The sequence below is a fragment of the Mastigoproctus giganteus genome, chromosome 3, assembly GCF_048544385.1.
Source record: "Mastigoproctus giganteus isolate SK-2022 chromosome 3, ASM4854438v1, whole genome shotgun sequence".
Classification (NCBI taxonomy): domain Eukaryota; kingdom Metazoa; phylum Arthropoda; class Arachnida; order Uropygi; family Thelyphonidae; genus Mastigoproctus; species Mastigoproctus giganteus.
In genome coordinates this window covers 254,563,092-254,588,108 of record NC_143577.1, presented here as the reverse complement: position 1 = coordinate 254,588,108, position 25,017 = coordinate 254,563,092, and the positions used below count along the sequence as shown (strand labels likewise).

General features: G+C 38.3%; 1 protein-coding gene across 2 annotated transcripts in view; it reads right to left on the bottom strand.

Annotated features, from left to right (window-relative positions):
* psidin (phagocyte signaling impaired) overlaps nt 1–25,017 on the bottom strand; it is a 513,704-nt gene that overhangs the window by 6,154 nt on the left and 482,533 nt on the right. For both annotated transcript variants that reach the window (XM_090371034.1, XM_090371035.1), the window contains one exon: nt 10,047–10,196. In XM_090371034.1, the coding sequence (XP_090227160.1) occupies nt 10,047–10,196 (150 nt within the window). The remainder of the gene's footprint in view (nt 1–10,046; nt 10,197–25,017) is intronic.

The window sequence follows — 25,017 nt, the reverse complement described above, 5'->3', positions numbered from 1 at the left end:
TACTACTACTACTATAACTGATATGGAAGTTATATAAAGGGAACTCGGAGATAATTAATACTTGACACTAAAAAATATATATCTCGTTATAACTGTGTTGGGAGATAAGTTAAGGTTATAAACTGAAATTGATATTTTATTTAAATTAAAAGTAGTCATGACTCAGACCAGATCAGCAAAACAAAAGACTCAAGCTAATGGAAGTGCTGTGGCTCAGAGGAGAACTGAGGGGGGGGCAGTTGCCTTCTGAGTCACAGCCTTCTAAAATGCACAGCTTGCATGATGTTTGTGGAGCATTCAGGTACGAGACATGATATTGCCATGGGGGATGTCTTTGTGTGTGTGTGCAATGCAAGGAGTGTAAGGAAATCAGGCGACAACTCAGCATTGTTATGGGCCTATATGAGAGTTTGAAGGACAGGGTGGATGCCCTCGAAGGATTAAAAGTGAGGACCCATCAAGCTCTCAGCTGCCCACACCAATGCCAGAGCTTGCACTTAGTCATCGTGCAACACAGTGGCAGCCCCCAAGGCAGAATGCGCAGGTCCCAAAGGAACTAGTAGTTGTTGGTGACTCTACTGTCAGGGAAACTGGGAACAAGCTTTGTAAAAAGGATAGGTGGAACAGGACCAGGGTATGTTGGTTGATATGTTGTTTAATGGCACAAGGGCTGCTAAGGCCATATTGTGCCTACCAGGGTATGTCTGCCAGGGGCAAAGGTTGATGACGTTGTAGAGCAGATATCATCTTTTAAGGGCACAAAAGGTGATATAGTTGTACACGTTGGCACTAACGATATCAAGAGTAGGAGACCGGCAGAATTGCTTAACAAGTACAGGTCACTGTTGAAAAAAAAGGAATGAAATAGGGTTGAATTTGAAAGTGTCTGCAATTCTGCCCAGACACGATAGGAGGGAGTATATGATGAGAGCCTTGTTGATCAATTCGGCCCTGGAAAGATTGTGCAAGGCTCAAGGGGTAGAATTTTTTTCAGCCTGGACTGTACTTGTTAACAGGAGAGATTGCTTCTACAGGGATGGGATACACTTAAATAGAAAGGGTGCAAGAATATTTGCTGATGCTATCGAGGCAGTGTTAGGTGGGTCGGAAAACTGCTAGCTTGGGGGGATACAAAGACGAATAGATTAACAGTAGCCACTGGCAGAGGTGAAAGAGATTCTTGCACTGCTTCTATTGGAATGAGCAGAAGCCTGAAAAACAAGATTCAGGATATTTCAGAGACTGCTGGGAGTCATTGCGGTACAAGTAAACACATGGGTTGTGTTAGGGTAGCTAAGAATAGAAATAGATGCATGTATACTTGCGTGTACACCAATGCTAGGAGTTTAGTAAATAAATTTGATGAATTTGAGGTATTGCTCAAAACATCAAAGGCAGATACTGTTGGGATATCAGAGACATGGTGTCACACAGATACAAGGAATGCAGAACTGGAATTTGGGGAGTACATCTACAGAAAGGATAGACTGGATAAGAAGGGAGGAGGAGTTATACTATTAGTTAAGAAATACATAAAATCCAAGGAAGTGAAGCCAGTGGACATCGCTGGACAGTGCAGTGTCGAGTCAGTTTGGTGTGACATAAGCATTGGGAGATCAAAATTGAGAGTAGGAGTGTGCTATAGGCCTAATGACTCCGATGAGTATAATAAGAAACTGTACAGGGAAATAGAGTGGGCCAGTAAATCAGAGAGTCTTATAATGGGAGATTTTAATTTCCCAGATATTGATTGGAATTTGGGGGCTGGTCACTCACACACTAGCAAGGCTTTTGTGGATTTATTGGATGATTGTTTTCTACATCAGCATGTTCTGGAGGCAACTAGAGGGAGGAATACTCTTGATTTGATTATCAGCAGTGATTCTTCATGCATTAAGAATCTGCAGATAAATGAACCACTAGGTGGCAGTGATCACAGTGTGCTGAAGTGGGATTTACTCAAAGAGGTAACTACCATTAGGGGTAAAGGGAAGGGTTATTGCTTTCGTAAAGGCGACTACGATGGACTGAGACAGTATTTAAATTCTATACAGTGGGACCAACTGATGATGTTACCAACAGCAAATGCAAAATGGGAAGCATTCAAAGAACTTATCTTGCAAGCTACTAAGCTTTACATACCAACTAAGAAATATTGTTCAAGGTTTAGGCCAAAATGGATGTCAGATGAACTAATGAGTCATATGGCAGAGAAGAAAAATGCATGGGATACTTACAAATTAACACATGACACAGAAGCCTATGATAGATACAAGTTGATATGCAACCAAGTTACAAAGGAGGTTAGGCAGGCGAAGGCAGATTAAGAGAAAAGGCAAGGGATGCAAAGAAAAAGAGCAAAGAGTTCTTTACTTATGTAAACTCTAGAAGGAAGGGGATGAATCAGATTGGTCCACTTGATATCGATGGGTCAACTTTGATGATCCTGCTCAGGTAGCTAACAAACTGAATGAATATTTTGCATCGACATTCACACATCAGGAGTTCTTTAGCGAGGGGAAAGCCAGAGGTGTATTCAACTCTAGCAGTAAGCTAGAGAATCTTGTTTTTTTTTTTTTTTTTGATTTGGTAGTTGTTGGCGCATCGGCTTCTGTGGCCATATTGCACCTCCCAAGGTTTTTGCAGTACTTTGATCCAAGCCCGAGGCGGGAATCGAACCCGCGACCTTTGGGTTGCCGGGCAGGTACTTTACCCACTCGGCTAGCCCGGTCGGCAGAGAATCTTGTAATAACTGAGAGTAAAGTGGAGGAGAAATTGTTGAAGATAAACATAAGAAAGGCACCCGGGGTGGATGGGATCTATCCAGTTATATTAAAGGAGGCAGCAGAGGAAGTAAGCAAACCCTTAGCCATAATTATGAGAGCTTCCTTGGACTCAGGGGAGGTACCCACAGACTGGAGATGTGCAAATGTGACCCCAATTCACAAAGGAGGATCAAAGGCTGACACAAGTAATTATAGACCTGCGAGTTTAACTTCTGTTCCAGGAAAATTAATGGAGGCACTAGTTAAAGAATCACTGCAGGATCATTTAGACAAGACTTCAGTTATAGCTCGGACGCAGCATGGTTTTGTTAAGGGGAAGTCTTGCCTGACCAATTTGATTGGATACTATGATGCAGTCACAAAGGAACTGGATGCAGGGAATAACTTTGATATTATATACTTGGATCATAGAAAGGCTTTTGATACTGTTGCACATGGAAGACTGCTGCACAAATTGGAGCAGTGTGACACTGGAGGCAAATTGCTGCTGTGGATAAAGGGGTGGCTGAGGGGGAGAAGACAGAGAGTGGTAATCAATGGACACTGCTCGTCGTGGACTAATGTTATTAGTGGAGTCCCTCAGGGCTCAGTGTTGGGTCCATTATTGTTTTCTGTATTCATAAATGATACTGATGATGGTATATCAAGCTTAATGTCGAAGTTTGCAGACGATACAAAGGTAGGCAGGGTTGTCAAGGACACTACTGACACTATGCTGCTGCAACAGGATCTGGAAAGGTTGAGCAGATGGGCTGAGAGGTGGCAAATGAAGTTTAACATTGACAAATGTAAAGTACTACACATGGGAAACAGCAACCCCAGCGCAACGTATCAACTCTGTGGTACTACACTGACAGTGTTAGAGAATGAAAGGGACCTGGGGGTGGTTGTGCAGGCAGATATGAAGTTCTCTGAGCAGTGCAGACGAGCTGCAAGAGTAGCTCATGGTGTATTGTCAATGATATATAGGAATTTTTCTAGCAGGGATAAGGAGGTGATTATTCCCTTGTATAAGGCAATGGTCAGGCCACACCTAGAGTACTGTATACAGGTCTGGAGGCCTCATTTCAAGAAGGATGTAGAGCTGCTGGAACGAGTACAGAGAAGGGCAACAAGATTAGTGAATGGAACAAAGGGGTGCTCTTAAGAAGAAAGGCTTAAGTTTTGCAAATTACAGTGTCTGGAGACTAGGCACCAGCGATGTGATCTGATAGAGGTGTATAAAGCATTGAATGGTTTGAGCATGCTCAATGCTGATGGGATTCTTCCTCTCGCTCAGAATAATCACCTGAGAGGGCATAAATTCAAATTGAGGAAAGACAGATGTAGGATAGACGTGCGGAAATTTGCCTTTAGCCAGCGAGTGGTTGGTTGGTTGGTTGGTGGAACAGACTTCCATCCCTTGTCGTGGAAGTTGATAGCCTAAATAAGTTTAAGGCTCAGCTGGACAGGTATTTTGAACGAACAGAGGGGTGAAGTGGAAGTGGTTTTTTTTTTTTGGCTGATGCTGTATAAGCTTGCTTTCTTGCATCAAATGCCTCTACTAATGCTAATGCAACATACATACATAATACTTGGACTCCTTCCAGTCACTAGCTTGCAGAGTAGAGGCAGCAAGATTACACATTAGCTACTAGCAATTGTCCGGCAAATACCATTTTAAAGCTGTACTGTCATAGTGATACGAGCATGTTATACAGCTCTTATACAATGAACCTCTTGTTCTAAATTACTTGAATTTAATTGTTTACCATCCTGTCATCTCACATATTATGTGATATTCCTGGTCAATGGTTTGTTCAAGTCTTCACAGTGGCTTACCTCCCACTGAGGATACCTCAATCAGAGTTGAACCCATAGTCTGGGTAGGGTATAAACTTTATATAAATAACAATATATTTCTCCATTGGAGAAGTGCCTTCATATTGAAACATGCTGAAATGCTAAGAAGCATTACTATGAACCCCAAGTTTGTGAACCCGTCATACTGAAACCCAGGTTGTAATTTCTGATAATAGAAGTGACATTTTAATCATATGTTTTTCTTCATTTCTAATTTTTTAAAATCAGTTATATAATTTTTACATAATTATTTTTCAATATTGAAACCCATGCCACTGAAACTGCTGTGTATGTCACTTGTGATGAGTGCTTTAGGTGGCACATAAGCTTGATGGTGCACATATTCAGCATAGTCCTAATAATAAATCACGAAAAATTCCACTGATAAACTGGCACACTCTAAAGAGAGACCATTTATAAAAACCCATAGCCTTCTTTTCTTTAATCAACCCTCATCAAGCTCAGAATTGTGCCCATAATCCCAATATGTTCAGGCTTTACAACGATATCCCAGTGGGACTGGGTCATAATTTTTGATAAGTCTCAGTATACAATTGGTTCACTTCCACAGCATGGAAAAGTTACATAGCAATAAAAAGTACTGAAGCCTATAACAGCTACAAATTGATCTGTAATAGTGCCACAGAAAAGGTTAGGCTGGCAAAAGCAGATTATGAGAAATCGCTGGCAAAGAGTGATGATAAGGAATTCTTCACATATATAAATGCAAAGAAGAGAAAGACAAACCTGATTGGACTCTTATGTAAAGGATGTGGGATAGTAGTGGATACTCTAGCTGATGCTGCAGATGAACTGAACAGTTACTTTGCATTGATATTTACAGAAGAATAGCCCTATATGTCAATGAGAAATTATGGGAGTTAAGTTGAAAAATATGAAATTAATGATATTGAAATTTCATAATTATTTAAGGAAAAAACTTGAACCTACATGTGAGTAAAGGTTGATAGCATATGCCCTATAATTTTAAGGGAGGCGGCAAATGAGAACATTGAGGCAAATTTTGAGAGCATCACTGGACTTAGGAGAGATTCCTTTGGATTGGAAAAGTGCCAATGTATCTCCAAACATAAGGGCAGTTCTAAAAATGTTGTGGGAAATTACTGACCATTAAGTATAACTTCAGTAGTAGGGAAAATTGCAGAGGCAATGATCAGGGGTGGAATTCATGATAATTTAGATAGAAATTAAATTCTGAAGGATGTGCAGCACAGTTTTGTAAAGGAAAAATAATGTTTAACAAATCTGGTTAGCTATTTTGACAGGATCACTCATGAGTTGGATTTAGGGAATAATTTCAACATTGTTTATTTAGATTTCAGCAAAGCATTTGACCCAGTCCCACATGGGCAGTGACTTCATAAGCTGGAACTTTATACGCTGCTATCCATCTAAGGGAAAATCCTTAGATGGATAGCAGGATGACTTCAGAGCAGAAAGCAAAGGGTTGTGATAAATGGTTATTCCTCAGATTGGGTTGATGTAAGAAGTGGGGTTCCCCAGAGATCAGTATTGGGACCATTGTTATTTTTGATTTTCTTAAATGACATCGATGAAGGGATAGAGGGTGTGATATCTAAATTTGCAGATGATGTAAAGATCGGTAGAGTAGTTAATGATCACCATCAAGCAGAGCTTCTTCAGAGTGATCTAGACAGATTTCAGGGATGGTCAGAAAAGTGGCAGCTTTGCTTTAATCCAGCAAAGTGTAAGGTCTTACACCTGGGGGATAGTAACCTTAAAATAATGTATACACTTGGTGGAGTTAAACTAAAGTCAGTAGTGGAAGAAAGCGACTTGGGAGTTACGATACAGTCAAACATGAAGTTCTCTGAGCATTGTAGACAGGTTGCAAGGAAAGCCCATGGTGACCCATCGATGATTTATCGAACATTTGTAGAGATAAAGATGTCATAATTCCATTATAACGGCTATTGTTAGATCAAACTTGGAATACCGCGTTCAAGTTTGGAGACCACACCTAAAAAAAGACATCAAACTTCTTGAAAGGGTACAAAGACAGGTAATTCGCCTGGTGAGATCGATAAAAGGATGTCCATATGAGGAAAGACTTCAGACTGCACAGCTTGGAAACTAGACACCTTAGGGGAGACTTGAACGAGGTGTTTATGGCTCTGAGAAGCAAAAGTAAAATGAATGAGGATGAAATTTTCATGGTTATAAATGATTCTAGAACTAGGGTACATAAATACAAGTTACGGGGGGGGGGCTATGTTTAGAATGGATTACAGGTAGTTTTATTTTAGCCAGCGAGTTATAAATTACTGGAATAAGTTACCTACATGGGTGGTAGAGGCCGATAGTTTGGGGAAATTCAAAGGTTAGCTGGATAGTTACCTATGGGAAGAGTAGGAGAGAAATGCATAGGTTGTCAAATTCGTTTTATTTTATTATTATGTTACTCTCTTTCTTTCTTTCTTTTTTTTTAATTATTTACTTCTGTGGCAGGTCGAGCATAAGCTTTAGGTTTCCTTGCACTATATGGCCATTACTAATACTATGTCAAAATTGTTTCCTGCATGCAGTTCCACATCGGTCAAGCAAAATTTGTCCTTTGCAAAGCCAGGTTGTGATCTATTTAGATGTTATAGCATCTTAAAAGATTCTTCAATGAGCCCTTAAAATAAGGACTTCATTGCCTTTCCTGCCACTGAGGGAGGGGTGAGGAGGTCAAAATGACAAAACTATAGCTGCTTGCTCTAAACCTTAGCTATCCCTTTGTAGACTGGCAAGACACTGGCTTTTCTACAATTCAAGATGATTTCCCCTGAATCAGTCTAATGATGACCTCAAGATTAATCTTAATGATTACCCATTTTAAAGCTAGCTGTTTCAAGCTCTCCTCTGCAATATCAAAACACTTATCTCACAGTGCTTGTGATATACTAACACACAATATCCCCCAGAAGAAAAGGGACTTTCTATTGTGAAGATTGATACAAAATACTATACTGTGGCTGTATTATATGTGATTGTACCATTTTCACTAAGCAAAGATATTATCTTTTCCTTTGCATATATGTACAGAAATAAAGCTATTGGTTCTCATTCATTGCTCTCTTGGGCAGTGATTTTTTTTTTTTATTAATATTATTAATAAAATTTTAGCACTACTACTAATATCAATAAAATATTAGTAGTAGTGGTATATGATGCAAGAAAGTGAGCTTATATAAAAAAAAAAAACCCATCCACATCACCAGTCCAATGATGTCTAGTTCTTCCTTGAATTTATTTTCAAATTGCCCACTACCACAACAACAGATGGAGGTTTGTTGCATCCTGCAACCATACTTCCTCAATTTAAATTTATGCCCCTCCCCTCCATGTGTATGCGCATGCGCACAGTCTGAGCAAGAGAAAGAATGCCATTAGCATTCAGCTTGCTCAATCCATTCAAAGCCTTTGACACCTCAGTCAGATCATCCTGCAGGGGCACCAAGTCTCCAAATGCTGCAATTTGCAGAACTGAAGCCATTCTTGTAAGAGCATCCTTTTGTTCCCTTCACCAATCTCATTGCCCTTCTCTGCATCCATTCCAGCAGATCTACATCCAGACCTGTATGCAGTACTCAAATACAGCCTAACCATTGCCTTATACAATAGGATAATCACTTCCTTATCCTTACTAGCAAAGTTCCTGTATATCATAGACAAAACCCCATGAACTATTCTGGCAGCCTGTCTGCGGTGCTCAGAGAACTTCACAATTACCCCTATGTCTTTTTCATTTTTCACTACCCTGAGTGTAGTATCACACAGCAGTTGGTACATTAATCTGGAATTACTACTACCCATATGCAGTACCTTGCATTTATCAATATTGAACTTCAACTGTCATTTTTCAGCCCATCTGCCTAATATTTTTAGATTTTGTTACAGTAGCTTACCCTGATTACTGTTATTATTGTTGTTAAACTTAAGAGCCTGATCAATATCATTAATAAATACAGAAAATAAGAATGGGCTCAAACTGAACTCTAGGGAACTCCACCACTAATAACACTAGTCTATAAAGAGCAGTTAATAATAAAGTGGTTATTAATAACCATTAATAACCACTCTATTTTCTCCCACTCAACCATCCCTTCATCTAGAGCAGTAACTTGCCCTTAAGGCTAAACTGCTCCAGTTTGTACAGCAGTATGTGCAGGAGTACAAAACACTTTCCTGAACTATTGTCAATTGCATACATATGTATTGGCACCAAAAATGGCTTGAGAACTTTTGAATTTGTTCTTTGGAACAAACACTATTAATAAAAATAGGGGAGTCAGTATTCATCCCCCACCTCAAGACCACAATGGAAAGGATGACCAGTTCTGCCTGGCATGCTATCAGGCCATTTCCAGTCTCCAGGCTCCTTCAGTAACATGTACTGAGAGCTGTGATTCTGCTGGTACTATTGCTGGTAAAATTCCATTGTTAATAAAGGAGGCGGTCACCTTTGAAAGCTTCGGTGTCGTTTTTATTGCTTTCAGTTAATAGTTTTGAGTATATTTTATTTTTATATTAAACATACAGTTTTATCTTGTGTTTACTTTAATTTTATTTTATTAAAATCTTTGCCATATACATATGGTTAATTGCTCCCAGTATTTATAAATGTGACATCAAATGCAAAAAAATAAACTGATTTCATTTCACACAACCGAAGTAAAATTTCACAACTGCAGTCAGACATGAATTTTTCCAGTTGTTCTAATGTGATGCCAAACTGGTTCATGCAAGTGCCACATGACAAGCTTACCTAGTTGTAATTTGTAAGGGCAATCTGTGTTAAGTTACCAAATTCACTGAATAAGTAACAGTGCTTAATAATATAATAACAAGTCACTTTTTGAATAGATTACAAGCATTCAAAATATGGATTCTTTCTCAGCACTTATTTTAATGTACATATTGAGCTGTGTGATTAGTAACAGAAGCAAAAACAAAACTTAGCAATATGTTATTGGGGTAAGAAATCAGTTGAATTTTATCACAGTACAACTGTTCTTTCTCATATTGATTAAATTAACACATTATCATTCCCATAACAAAATTATCTTAACAGTTTAAATGACACTAATGAAATTTGGTAGTGTTAATAAGACTGACTAAAATTTCTTTAATACTAAATCTCTTATCTTATATAGATACTTCAAACTCATTTAAATTGAAAGATTTTATTTTAGTCTCTTGAACTTCACATTAGCAAGGTTTTACTGTGTATGTGTTTTGTTCAGCTACATAGCTTAAGTAGTAGTGCTGTTAATAAAGTGTTGGCAAACCTAAGAAAAACAAAAAATATTTACACATGAAGAATGAAAAAACAATCTACTATGGAAGGATATCATTTCTGTAATATTGTGTACTAATTACAAACTTACTCACTTCTAAATTTATTTCTAGTTCATCCAAGGAAAGAGCACCAAGTCTTGAAGCAAGAATGAATGCATTTAACTGTTCTAGAACTTCCTGGAAGCTGCTGGTAATCTGTTCCATGCCATTCACTAAATCTCCAAAATGTTGGAACGTTTCAGGCTAAAAGAATAAATCAATAAAACAGTTGAATGAAGACTTCTGACTTCAAATTTAAACGATGAGCGCAAAAAAACTGGACATAACCATGAGAACTATATGCAAATTGAAAATTTAATTTGAGTCAAGGAATATGGTAATATATCCATGAGCAAAAAACATTATAACCATCTACTTAACAGTGTGTTACGCCATCCAGGTATAAGCATTTATCACAGTGAAACTGTGATAAATGCTTACACCTGGGGTGCCACCTTATCCACAAGACTGCAGTAAGCATTCTCTGGTATCCTGAACAGAAGAATGTTTCAGAGTTTGGCAAAGGAGCGAAGCAATGCTGTGGACTTTATTAATATTGGTGAATGCTGCATTCCACTATATAATAATAATAATAATAAAATTCTTTATTCATAGAAATGTAGGACATGATTCCCGCTACAAGCAACAATTAACTGGACACATTACATTCAGTACATAAAAAATTATGTGGGTACACAGCAAATACATAGGAAGTGCTAATAGATTATACAGAGCTTATATTGCATTATATAGATTCTATAGTTATTATTATTATTATTAGCTATATGGTGCAAGAAAGCCTGAGACTTATGCTGCACTAGCCAAAAAAAAAAAAAAAAAAATTCCCTATTATCCTGAGAGAGAGAGAGAGAGAGAGAGAGAGAGAGAGAGAGAGAGAGAGAGAGAGAGAGAAGTAGAAAGGAATCACTAAGAAAGGAAAGAATGATGATATCCAGCTCAGGACCCTGGGTGTGCCAAGCCCATACTCACCAGATGTGAGTCCCTGGGGGTGATGTTGGGGGAATCTGGTGACCAGGAAATGCTTATAAACAATCCTTAAACCATTGAACAATTTGAGCCTTATGACATGGGGCAACCTCACTGAAACAGTATGGTGCCACCTGGATACACGGTCACCATGAAGGGCAAAACTTAGTCCTTAACAATGTTCAGGTAGGATCTGGCAGTGAGGGTATCTTTGTGGGGACAAGGAAACCCAATTATGCTCACGAAAACATTGCCAATCGCTATCAGCCTGTTTTAATCCAACCATGCAGTCTGATTGCAGCTGTTCACCTGCTTGCTGTTAAATACACACCTATCTATTGGCATATTGGAACTGGAACCTTAATTCGCCAGATCAGGAATATCTTTTCTAGTTGCCCAATGTCCAGGAACAGTGCTCCTGTGTCAACTGCAGGTAGAGGTGTCAATGATGGTTGGTTAACATGAGTATTTAGGTTGCCTGATCTGTATGTTTATCCACAAGAAGATTTAGTGGATGATGTGCTCAGAAATGTTTCTCTGTGTGCACTGGTTGGGGGGCGCTGCAGCCGCGGAAGTGTATGGACGCATCTGCCCGAAGCTCCACTTGATGTAAACGGCGGACGGCGATTGACGACGATACTGCGCGATTTTCGATTTATTCAAGTATCACAACACGGATTTTTCAGCTTTGAAGATTTTTCAGGTATCACGGATGAAGGTAAGTAAATTAAGTCAGATAAGAATAGTTTTTGTGATTGTATTTACCTATTTTTGCTCTTTTGAGAGTGTTTTTGCTCAGCGCGATCATTACAGCACCAGTGGTAGCGAACCCACTGGCATAGCCACTTCCCTATCCAAAAAATTTGAGTACATCTCAAAAGTCCAAAAATTTGAACATATTCCACTTCAAACTGCTTGTGTATAGTGTGTTCGTGTCTAACGGCACCAGGGGTTCCCCCCATCTCCGCATTGCTTTCATTGTAGGTGTACCAGTTCACTGGGAAGGCCAGAGATTTAAAAGTGTATGGATTTTGTAAGTGTAGTGTTGTGTTTCGTTGTTCTTCTGGCCATTTAGCCGCTAGACCCCTGCTGGGCCCCAACGTTGTCCACACTATGCCTCGTGGAGGCAGACCAGGTACCCAGTAATTTTAAGTTTTCACTCTGGCAGGTCCTGCCACCTAATTTCCTGAGATTTCAGTGGCAAGGACCTAAAAAAAAAAAAAAAATAAATAAATAAAATAAAATAAAAATAATAAAAAAATAAATAATAAATAAATAAATAAATAAAAAAAATAATAAAAATAAATAAATAAAATAATTTAATAGTATTTGGAAGTAGTCGCTGAAAGGTAGGCCAAAAGGCGTTTTCGTATGCATTTGGAATTTTGACAATTTTTTTTTTAAATTTTGACATCGTATGGGGCATTCGCTAGTGTTTAGGCAGAGTAGGGGGGAGACTGAAGACAGGGGGGAAAGCCAGAAATATAGAGCCAATAGGGAAGGTGACCCCAGGTCAAAGATTTAAATTTAGACTATGTGGGGTTACGCTGTGAAAGTGAACAGAGTAGGGAAGAGACTGAAGGCTGGGGGGGAGGAAATAGGAAGTAAGGGGTCGATAGAGGAGGTGACCCCTGTGGTCAGTGGGGCAGGCCCATGTCCCACCAGGAGGGGAAGAGACAGTGAAACCATCTCCGTCCCTCCCCAGGGAAGTGGAAAAAGTACCGTGCAAGAGAGCACAGGTATATGATCTCCTGTGGCATTGGCAGCAGAGCCGCAATGAGGTGAAGTCCATGGTAGGTCTTCTATTTAAGTTTTACTTCTTCTAAAGAGATGGCAACTCACAGAGTATCAGGGATGATAAATGCCCCAGTTATAAAAAAATGGCAAAACTTTAAGGATATTCATGTTCTTTAGACAAATAGTTCATATATACTATATGCATTTTAGGAAGTTTAGTTTCTTATAAAAAAACATTCACATTTATATAATGGTGTTACATGATTCCCCAAATGCAATTCTGGGTCAGGGTGCATTTTGTGCTTCTTGCATAAGTATATAGCAAAAGTTTTCTGTGGAGACAGTCGTTAACCATTTTGTAACATCCATAATTATAGTTTATTTATTGACAGAGAGCTTTCTTTCTATAGAATACATATTCTGAGAGTGACTGGATATAGTGAAGTCACTGGCATAAAGAAGTGTTTTTCTGAATTGTTGTTGATAGAGTGTATATTCTAACTGAGAAGAGTATGGCACTGAGGACTGATCCTTGTGGCACTCCTAGATTTTAGAGGGTAAGCTCTGATAGCTGACCTGAAAGGTTCAATCTTCAAGAAAGCTCTGAATTAAAGATGGTAAATATCCTCTCAGTCCTAGGGCATATAGTTCATGGAGGATGTCAAAATGCCATGAGGTGTCAAAGGCTTTCTCTATATCTAGGCTCACCACGATCAAATTTCACTCTTTATGAATGCATTTCACACATTTATCTCAGCTTTGATCATAACTTGGATTTCAGGAAAGCTTTTCACACTATTGCACATGGAAGACTACTGTACAAACTGGAACAGTATGATATTAATGGTAAGTTGCTACAATGGATAAAAGGGTGGTAGAGTGGGAGAAGACAGAGTGGTAATCAATGGACACTGCTCTTCATGGACTAATGTTATTAGTGGAGTTCCCCAGGGTTTGGTGTGGGCCCACTGTATATCAGGCTTAATGTCGAAGTTTGGGAAATGGACTGAGAAGTGGCAACTGAAGTTTAACCAAATGAAAAGTACTTCATATATGGGTAAAAGTAATCCCAGAGAAACATACCAACTGTGTGGTACTACACTTAGGGTGGTAGAAAAGGAAAAAGATCTGGGAGTAATTGTTCAGTCAGATATGAAGTTTTCTAAGCAATGCAGACAGGCTGCCAGAGCAGGTCATGGGGTATTGTCAATGATATACAGGAATTTTGCTAGTAGAGAAAAGGAGGTGATTATCCCTTTGTATAAGGCAATGGTCAGGCCATGCCTTGAGTACTGTGTACAGGTCTGGAGGCTTCATTTTAGGAAGGATGTTGAGTTGCTTGAGCATGTACAGAGAAGGGCAACAAGACTGATGAGGGGGAATGAAGGAGTTGAGCAGATGGGCTGAGAGGTGGCAGCTAAAATTTAACATTGACAAATGTAAAGTACTGCATATGGGAGGCAGTAACCCCGGAGTAACGTATCAACTGTGTGGTATTACACTGACAACATTAGAAAATGAAAAGGACCTGGGGACCAGTCAGATATGAAGTTTTCTGAGCAGTGCAGATGGTCTGCAAGAGTAGCTCATGGTGTCTTGTCAATGATATATACAGAACTTTTTCTAGCAGAGATAAGGAGGTGATTATCCCGTTGTATAAGGCAATGTAACAGTAAGTTGAGGTGCCCAGAGAGTGCAGAAAGTAAACAAGGGTGGTTCAATGAAGAACCAGAAAGTAAGAGTCGAATAAATGAGATGAGAGCTAGAAGAATGAATAAAAGTGTAAGCATGAGAAAAAGAACACAAACCATAAATGCTACAGTCAAGTACACACTAACCCTAGTTTTAATTACCACTCTGTCTTCTCCCACTCAACCACCCTTTTATCCATTGTAGCAACTTACCCTTAATATCATACTGTTCCAGTTTGTACATTTACTTGGAAAAAAAGTATTAAAAAAATAAATAAATAATAATAATAATAAAAAATAAATAAATTAATTAATTAAAAAAAAAAAAAAAAAAAAAAAAAGAATGCAAGTAGAGTGAGAATGCAGATTATGAATGAAGTAAATGTGTCTCTCTCCCAGTCCCTCGCCTGGTGGGTTCACCACTGCCAGCTAACATATCCCACCCCCAGAGGAGGATGGGCAGCTTGACCTCCACACTGGATTTGACACTCCTTGGACATGACCGACAAAGACATTCTGCTTGTTGGCTTTCTGCCAACAAGCCATTGATGATCTGAACTGGGTACTCTAACCTGGTTCCCTTTAAAACCCCATCCCCAGGCAGGGGAGGGAGGAGACGGATCTCTGTCTCCTCCCCTTCCTGCCTACCCCACATACTTTGCCTGGTGGGGCTCGTCTCCACTGACCTCTTTGGGTATGCCTACTCTATTGTCCCTATTCTTCTATCTGTTTTCCCCCAGTTTTCAGTATCCACCCATCACTAAATCGACTGAGTACACCCTTAACAATGCCACCAAATTCTAATCAAAATCTAAATTCTACCGGCTTTGTGTAAATCTCTAAGACAACTAACACTATTAGCTTTTCTCTAGCGCATAGCCTCACGTCTAAATTTAATAACATCAAAATTTTGCCCAACTTATTAGGCCTTTAACACATCTCTTTAGCGTTCAACCCCAACCAGCGATTTCCTAACAGCAATCCCATTAAGCATTAATGTCAAACACATAAATTTTTTTTTTTTTTTTTTTTTAAATAGGTCCTAGCCACTGAAATCCCAGGAAACTAGGTGGCAGGACCTGCCAGAGCAATTTGTTGTGATACTGTATATATATACGGCTAGCCTCCACGTGGCAGGGCATGGGCAACGTTGGACCCACTAGGGGCCTGGCGGCCAACAAGCTGGATAAACAATGGGCACAACATATCACACTGCACAGACACGGCCCACACACTTTCAAGTCTCTGGCTTGACAGTGTACTGTCCTCGATACAGCGAAACACACGCGGAGATGGGAGAAATCCCAGGTGCCGTCTGACATGAACATACCTTACCTTGTATAAAGCAAAGGTCAGACCACATATTGAGTACTGTATACAGGTCTGGAAGCCTCATTTTAGGAAGGACGTAGAGTTGCTAGAACGAGTACAGAGAAGGGCAACAAGGTTAGTGAATGAAACAAAGGATTACTCTTACGAAGAAAGGCTTAAGTTTTGCAAATTACAGTTTGGAGACTAGGCACCTGTGAGGTGATCTGAATGAAGTGTATAAGGCCTTGAATGGGATTCTTCTGTTTGCTTAGATTACAAACCTAAGGGGGTGTAAATTCAAATTGAGGAAAGACAATTGTAGAATAGATGTGCAGAAATTTGGCTTTAGTAGCGGGTGGTTAATTGTTGGAACATGCTTCCGTCTGTCGTTGTGGAAGACAGACGGAAATAAATTCAAGGAGGAACTGGACAAACTTTTAGAGGGAATGGATGTGTGAAATTGTTTTTTTTTTTTTTTTTGGCTGATGCTACATAAGCTCATATGCTTGCTTTCTTGCATCACATGCCTCTATTACTACTACTACTACTACATCTAGGGCAGATCTATTTTTACAAAACCCAAAAACTGATCTTTGTTCATAACAGTTTCAGTTTCCAGTTGCCATGTGTCGTGACAGTGTATCATTTTTTCCAGAGTCTTACTGAAACAGATACAAGGGTGGTTCAATAAAGAATCTCCCTGACCTAGCTGCAGAGGTGCTAGCCTGTTGATTCTTGGCACAAGTTTTAGTTATTTAGTTTGTTATTTTTTGGTTTTTAGGAGCATTAGCAACTAAGGCCATATTGCTCCGGTGATATGCAGTGGTCATTCCCTGACCTTTCCGCATCCTCCGTATTTGGTGGTCACGGGCTCGAACCTGGTCTAATCAAGAAGTGTGTGTGCTACGCACTCCCGCTCCTGTCCACCTGGCTACGGAGGCGCCTGCACAAGTTTCAGTCCTTCTCTATATAGCCACTGTGCAGCTTTACACATTTTTCCCATCGATGGATGAGGCTACGTATACTGTTTTTGTAGAAGTGGTGAAGTTGGTCTTTGAACCATGACTCTGTTGCAGAAATGAGTGTCTCGTCATCAGGAAAGTGAGTTCCCTGAAGAAATGATTTGAGGGAAGGAAACAAGAAGTCTGATGGTGCAAGATCAGGTGAGTAGGCTGGATGGGGCAGTATTTCATATCCACAAGTGGCTGTTTGTGTCATTGCAATTTCAGAAGTGTGAACTGGGGCATTGTTTTGAAGCATTCTCATACCTTTGGACAGCATTCCACGCCTAAATGTTTTGATTTTCTCCCATAATTTTGTGAGTAAGTTGGCATAATAGGCAACTGTAATTGTTCTACCTTTCGGCAAGTAATCAGTCATTATTACGCCTTTCTCATCCCAAAACACTGTCAGCAAGACCTTTCCTGCTGCCGCTTGGACCCTTGCCTTCTTGGGGGGTGGGGAATCATGATTTCACCAATCCATGGACTGCTTTTTACTTTCAGGGTCGAAATGGTGTATCCAACTTTCATCCTGAGTGATTTGATGAGCGAAAAAGTCTTCCTCATTTTTTTGGCACAGGGCTAACAACTCTTGTGATTTCTGTTGTCGATCAGCCTTCTGGAAACCAGTCAATAAGCAGGGAATCCATCTTGCCCTCAATTTCATAAATGGAGTTGGTCATGAAGGTTTGTTTCAACAGAGCCCACACTAATCTTCACCTCCTGGGACAATTCACACACAGATATCCAGCGATCTTCCATGATTAATGACTCCACTTTTCTGATCATGCTGTCATCAATGGCTGAATGGGGATGACCTGGAATGGGCTCAGATTCTACCGATGTCTGACCACACCTAAACTGTATGCCAGTGCTTCACAATGCCATAGGATGGGGCTTCATCCTTGTATACAGCAGTCATCTTGTTCTGGATTTCTTTAGGAGGTTCCCCTTCAAGAACAGATACCGCATTACAGCTCTGGCTTCAACTTTGTCCGTGATGCTATTTTGATACATGTTTAGCTCTGTAAGAGTAAAACAAATTAAGACATAGGGCTGAAATTTTACACCTTTCGTACAGAGATATGTATGATGCTACACACAAAATATCATGACTCTGCAATACGTGGAAGTAGGTGAGGGTGATTCTTTATTGAACCACTCTCATAGTAAGTGAGAATGGGTAGAACTACTGAATGATCCCAGCAGATGGGAAAGTAGTTAGCAACAAAAATTTGGTTGAAGTTTTAGGAGAGAGAGAGTATAGGGCTTTCTCATTAAGATGGTTTAACATTAGGTAATATATAACATCTGGACCAGGTGCACTGTTAGCTGACTTTTTAAAAATTTCTTCTAATTTGGCCACTGTTGGGGGTTCATTAAATGGAGGGCTAACTTCGTTCCAAAATTTATTTTGTATTTTTTGGCTATTGCTTTTTCTTTTAGAAAGTATGGATCACATTCAGTTGATGCAGAAAACCAAGCAAATGTATCAAAATCTCAATGCTTCTCTCCCTAGTCACAAAAAAATTATGGTAGACTATGCCTTCATCATAAAAAAAAAAAATCCCAACCAGCATGACTTTGAAGTTGGATTTTGTTACACGAAACTTCTTGCACAGTGGGAACATTTTTGTGTGCCACACTCTCTCATCCCCAGTGACCACTTTTCTTAGGAAGCTTGAATCCTGCATAGATTTTTCAAACAAATCATCTGCAATGGTTTTCCTGCAGTCCATCTGATCACCTGACAGCAAGCATGGAGCAAACTTTACACTCACTTGATGCATTCCTAAATCTTGTGTCAGGATTGTGTGTACTGAGCCTACAGACAGTCCAATTTCACGAAGCAATTCATCAACAGTCATTTGCCTATCATTCGCAAAAGTTCCTTCTCTTTTGTGACATTTTCATCATTTTGTGATGAAGGGCATTCACAGTAACCTGTTTGTTGTCCATTTTCACACTGATTAAACCATTTGTAAACTGCTGTTTTCTTCAAAGCATCAGCTCCATAAACTTTCTGATGCTTGCAGCATCTCTGCAGCACTTTTCCCAAGTTTAAAGAACTTGATGTTGGCAAGCTGTTCAAACTGAAAAATTCTGCAATAAGTTATGTGACACACTAGAGAAGTGGTTGAGCCAGTTTCCAGTTGGCATGTATGCACCAAGGTCAATGTCAATTCCCCACGACACCTTACAGCTGTAGCAAAAACCATTTAAATACCAGTGTGCAATTCCAGGAACTTTTTGAATGTACTACGTATAAATTTCTATTGAGAGAGAGAGAGAGAAATCTTTATTGCAACTACATAAATACATTGTAGATAAATGTGATTAAAGCTGCAGTTGTCCCGTAATGGCCAAAGGCTCACATCAGAATTAAATAGTTGATTATGTACGTAGCGATATAACAAGCTATCATGATTCCTCACGACTCAAGTATTAACTGCAATTTACGTGCTACATCACGTGAGGTCATGAATGACATTCAACTTTCACTGTGCCTACACACTGATGTGCTCTTGTTTAGAGAAGCATGGGTATGTGTACTAAGTCCCCACACATAGCGAATGAATTTTGTTGAAGCACAGGACAGCTTCACAGATAGTGTGGACAGGAGCACCAGATTGTCCACCTGACAAGCTTTTTGGCTTCTAAAATTCAAGCCAACTGCTATGACCTCTTTCCTATAGATTTTATTCATGCCATGCAAAACTTATTTGAGTTGGCATTGAGATGCTGTACTTCCGTTAGCATTTGATTTAGGAGTAAGCTGTCTGAGATATGAAGTGCCTGATGCTTCGAGAAGAGCATCGGGGTTGACCAAAGTTCTGGCTTGGGTATTCGCCAGTAACATGAATCCCAAATGCATGGTGTTGGGATTTCACCCGTGATCATTTTAACTGTGGCTACCAGTCATATTTCAATGATATCACGTAGTCGCTGCATCTCCAGTGAAGTTGCTAAGACTTTAGTTCTTAGCAACTTCACTGGAGATGTAGTGACTACGTGATGGGAGGCAAGCTTTCTGGTTAGCCTACTTAAGGAGTCAGAATTCTGCAGCGAGGATTGGCTTCTTCATTGTAGTAGCTGCTGATGCCCACGCTTCAGCGGCATAGAGGAGTGAAGAATAAATTATAGTTCTAATGAATTTCCTAATTATTTGAGGATCCTTGACATAGATTAATTGTGTTTAGCTGCCCATCGAAGAGAGGCTGATCGAGACGTGAGCCTGTCTACACAAGCATAAAACTTCAGTTTTGGGTTGAATACTATTCCCAAATCTATGTGGGTGGGAGTGGCCGATATTACAATTCCATTGAGCATTGGGGCTATTGCTCTAGGGGTTGGTGGGAGAGGAAAACACCATTAGTTTTGTTTTTTGTGGATTGATTGAGAATCCATACTGTTTGAGGTAAGAGGCAATGTTGATGAGACTATTATTGATACATCTTGAAGACTTATTTAGTAACTTTATACCAAAATTTCATAAATCATCTATTACATTCAGATTCATCACCTCGTGTAAAGATATTTATGTTAAAATTTAATTTATGTAATTAAATTCCTAAATAACATCCCTAATAGCAAGATAGTAGTTAACAATATGCTTGTTATTAACACTATACTGAATAACAGTATAACACATATACAGATATTTGACCATTATGATCTGTTTACAAGTATAGATCTCAACCAGGGCCAGATTAAGGATGAAACAGACCTCTGCCATATTTAAATTTGAGGCCCCTTTATGTATGTATATATATATATTGCACACATACATATAAATACAAATACTACATAGGTTTTTATATTTATATTGTGAATAATAATTCCTTGATAAAAATGTAAAATAAGAGGTCAAAAATGTTTTGATTTTTGCCTTGAAAAATAAAGTAATAATAAAAACTTTTAACTTATTTATTGTACAATACAAAGGTATAAGAATAAAATTTAAACACTTAAAATATAAGTTAAGTATGCTTTTATATTACCCTCTTCAGGTGAGGCCCCCGGCCATGGCTGGTTTGGCTGTAGCATTAACACTGTCCCGATCTCAACAACCTTAAATTGACTCTCTATGAACTATACAAGGAACACATAGCCCAGGGGTCAGCTCGTGAGCCACACGAGGCTCTTTGAATGTGTAACTATAGCTCTAACTTTTAAGCCCACATGAAGCACAATTTGAAATGTAGTTAGAGGATTTAAAAATCAAGGACTTGTAGAGTGCAAGACTAAAATGCCTTAAAACTGAAGATTTGGAGAGGCAAAAGGCTGTCCTTGCAATTCTACACAAATGGATGGCCATAGATGAGTTGGAAAAGCAAGACCAAATTGTGATTGATGCATGAAGTAGTTTACTGGACACACATATAAATTTGAAAATACAGTGGAACTTCTCTATTACGAACTTCTATTTAACGAATTTTTTGCACCTTGAAACGAAATTACATGTAAAATTAACCCCATATAACGAAGTGTTAGTCTCTCTATAACAAATTTTTAAAAAAAATTAGTAAAAGCATTTTTGAAGATTTTCAAGCATTTACTGCTAAACAGCCACTCAAATATACTGCCTCCTTCCCTCCGAAATTTCGCATTAGCATCTGGAATAAAATAATCATCCTTTTAGTGACCACTTGTGGCCGTTGACGCCCTTAGGAGGGTCTTTGTTTCATTTTTGTTACAGTCATTAAACCAAATGGGTTTTCTTAAAAGTGGTCATAAACTTTACAATAAATAGGGTAAATTTGTAAATTGATGTTTTGGCTGAGGGGAAAACGAAATTCGCTGCGGTAAACCTTTCGCATGCTGCGTCGGCAACACATACAATGTTACCATAGTTGGTTTTTAGTAACGCCTACTGAGTGACATTCGCTTCTCACCTTAATTCTACCACGTGACCTTCATGTCAATCATTATATATGTCCATTCTCGTCTAACTGGACTCCCAGTAGATGGTTTCATGAATGAATTTTTTTTATTTTTTTTATTTCTTTCGTCATCAGTTACATAGGCTAATGCTCTTGTATTTTTTTTTTTTTTTTTTTCTGAAAAGTAACATACAGCATGCATTAATCATAAATTTTCTTTCGTATATATATATATATGAATGAAAGTGGAATAAAAGAAATTCACAAAGTCGTATATTTCTTCAAAGTGAGTGATACTGTTGATTCGGCAAGCGAACGTCATTGAGTAGGCGGTACGAACAATTCACTATATGGCCAGTGCAGCAAAGTTTGCGGTGTATGTATCGGCAAGAGCTGCAGTCCAGTAATTTTTACAATTGCAAAAACAATGTCGAAGAGAAAGTGTTTAAGTATTAACGATAAAGCAAAGATTGTTATGATATTGACCAGGGTTTTAAGAAAAAAGATGTTGCGGAGAAATATGGCATATCTGCAAGCAGAAAACTGCTTGCAGATATGCCATATTTTATCTACGATTTTAAAAAACATTGAGAATCAATTTTAAACGCAATTGAAGGAGGAACAGACAAGAAGCGAATTAAGTTGTGTATATACGAAGATGTTGATAAAGCTGTTCTAAAATGGGTGCAAATGATACGTGAAAAGAATATCCCAATATCGGGCCTAATAATTAAGCAACAAGCTCTGAAATTTTGCACAGTCCCCTGGACATACAGAATTTAATGCGAGCACCGGATGGCTAGATAACTTTAAGAAGCGCCACAGAATTGTGGAAAAGGTTATTTGTAGAGAAAGTGTTAATGTAAGCAAAGAAGATTGCAACAGTTGGAGGAACAATACCTTAAAGAAGATTTTGGAAGGATATTGAGCGTAAGGATGTTTCTAATGCTAATGAAATGGGCTTATTCTTTAAATGTTTACCGAATAGAACACTTGCTTTTAAGGATGATAAATGTTTTGGCGGAAAGCAAAGAAAGAATCACTGTGCTAGTTGGAGCAAATATGACAGGAAGTGAAAAATTAAGACTTTTAGTTGTCGGAATATCAAAAAGCCCAAGATGTTTTAGAGGCACAAAATCTTTGGAAGTTGACTACACCTTTAATAAAAAAGCATGGATGACAAGTGATATTTTTGAAGAATGGATATTAAAACTAGACAAGCGTATAACAAAAGAAAAAAGGAAAATCGTGTTGGTAGCTGACAACACATCCTGCCAATATTTCTGCCAAACTTAAAAGTGCAAAGTTGTTTTTACCACCAAACGTAACGTCAAAACTCCAGCCAATGGACCAAGGCATTATTAAAAATTTTAAATTTCAGTATCGAAAGAGAATAATAATGAAGATTGTCAATGCGTTATCAGAAAATACAAACTTGGAGGTAACAATTAACCTCAGAGATTGCATCTCTGAACTGGCAAAAGTTTGGACAAACGATGTCACTGAATACACTATTCAAAATTGTTTTTTGAAAGCGGGATTTGCATTGAATACAGAAGTCGAACAACGACTGGACGAACAAGATGAACTGCCCCTTTCACAACTGAAAAACTTTTGGACATTATTAGAATCGTCTGGAAACATCGAAAATGAAATAACAATGGATAGTTATGTTTATGTAGATCACAGCAGAACATCGAAATGAAGATGAAATACTGCTGAACAGTGTTAAACGCGACCATGATCACGAAGAAATTAACGATGATGCTGAAGAGCATCAGAACAACCTGTAGAAAAGCCAACTTGCGAAGAAATGATTAACGCTTTTAAAACGGTTCGTATGGGTCTACAGTTTTGTGAAAAATGTTCCTGACAATGTTTTTAATGCTCTGAACAAATGTGAGGTTTTCTTTGAGAATCAGACAATTTTTTTAATTGTACTGTGCAAACGAAAATTACAGATTTTTTTAATTTGTGATATTTACCGGCAAAAATTGTGTAAACGTAATTCAAATAAGTATGTTTTTGAAATAAAATACATTAAAAATAAATGCAGATTCATTTTCATTTTCTAATTAGATAACAATTTCTAATAAAAAAGATATTCTCTGTATAATGAAATTTCTCTATAACGAATTTTTTCGCCAGATTTATCGAATTCGTTATAGGGAAGTCCAACTGTATTTGCGTTTGGACTTCCCTTGGTTTTTGGTTTGACGAATTTTTGTGGGCTAATATTTCGAACATGAACTATACTAAAAATAAATCAAGAAACAGTCTGAACAATGTGAGTCTCTCAACAAGTTTAAAGATGAAAATTACGGCACGTTCGTCTGATGTTGAGAGACTCGTTCGAGAAGTTCAGCAGCAAAAGTCACATTAATTCGTATCTAATTGGATATTTGTTGCATTTTTTTCAGTATTAATAAATAATATTTCAAACTTTATATATTTTTTAATAAAACACCTTCCCACTCTATTTGACTTCTTAAAAAACTTCTTGCCCCCCCTCCCAGCTTGAGCTGAGGTGCGGCTCTTTGAATTCTCTCTCTCTTTTTTATTTTTTTTTTAATTAGATAAAAAATGGCTCTTCATTCAAAAAAGGTTGCCGACCCCTGACATAGGCCATAAACGGTGATAAAACCTATTGGAATACATGGCTTAACCTATATATTCCATAATTACATATTCGAAGGGATATTCTTATAGCTACAAATTAAAGACATGATCATGGGTAGTCCAGCCTAATGTATAATTGCCAGTCTACACCTGTATTCTACTGACAATAAAAAAAAAAAAACGCCTTTCCTGAAGACTTATTCTTTTCTATTTTGTAGACAATATATGAGTCCTTAACTATGCAAATTTTATACATTATGTAATGTATATAATGTATGATATACATTTAGCATTGTGATCTTGAAGGTATAATGTATGAAATACATTACATCTCCAAGATCACAATGCTAATTACCTAATGACTTTAGGATCCTCTATTATCTAAAAAACTTAAACTTGTTTTTACTAAATTTTCAATTTAATATCTCAATTATCATTTTAAAAAAATCTATAAATATTATTAATTATAAAAACTTCTACCCAAGCCCACAGTCTCATTCAGCTGGTGAATCAGTTCTTAGTGGATGGTGATCAGTTCTGAACTGGTGATCAGTTCTTAGTGGATCAGCCTGGAAACCTTCTACCTGCATTAGCAGTTAGTGTATTTTATGCATTTTGTTTCCTTTATTGCTACAACAGCTTTATTCCGTCCATTGTTTAGTTTCATGTATCAGCTTTATTTTCATTATCTTATGTCCTTTTATCTGCTTTATTATTCATATACTTCTCCCTAAACCTGGCAACCTCAGCTTTTTTTAGAGATTTGAAATCCCTGATTAATAATAACTGTCTATTT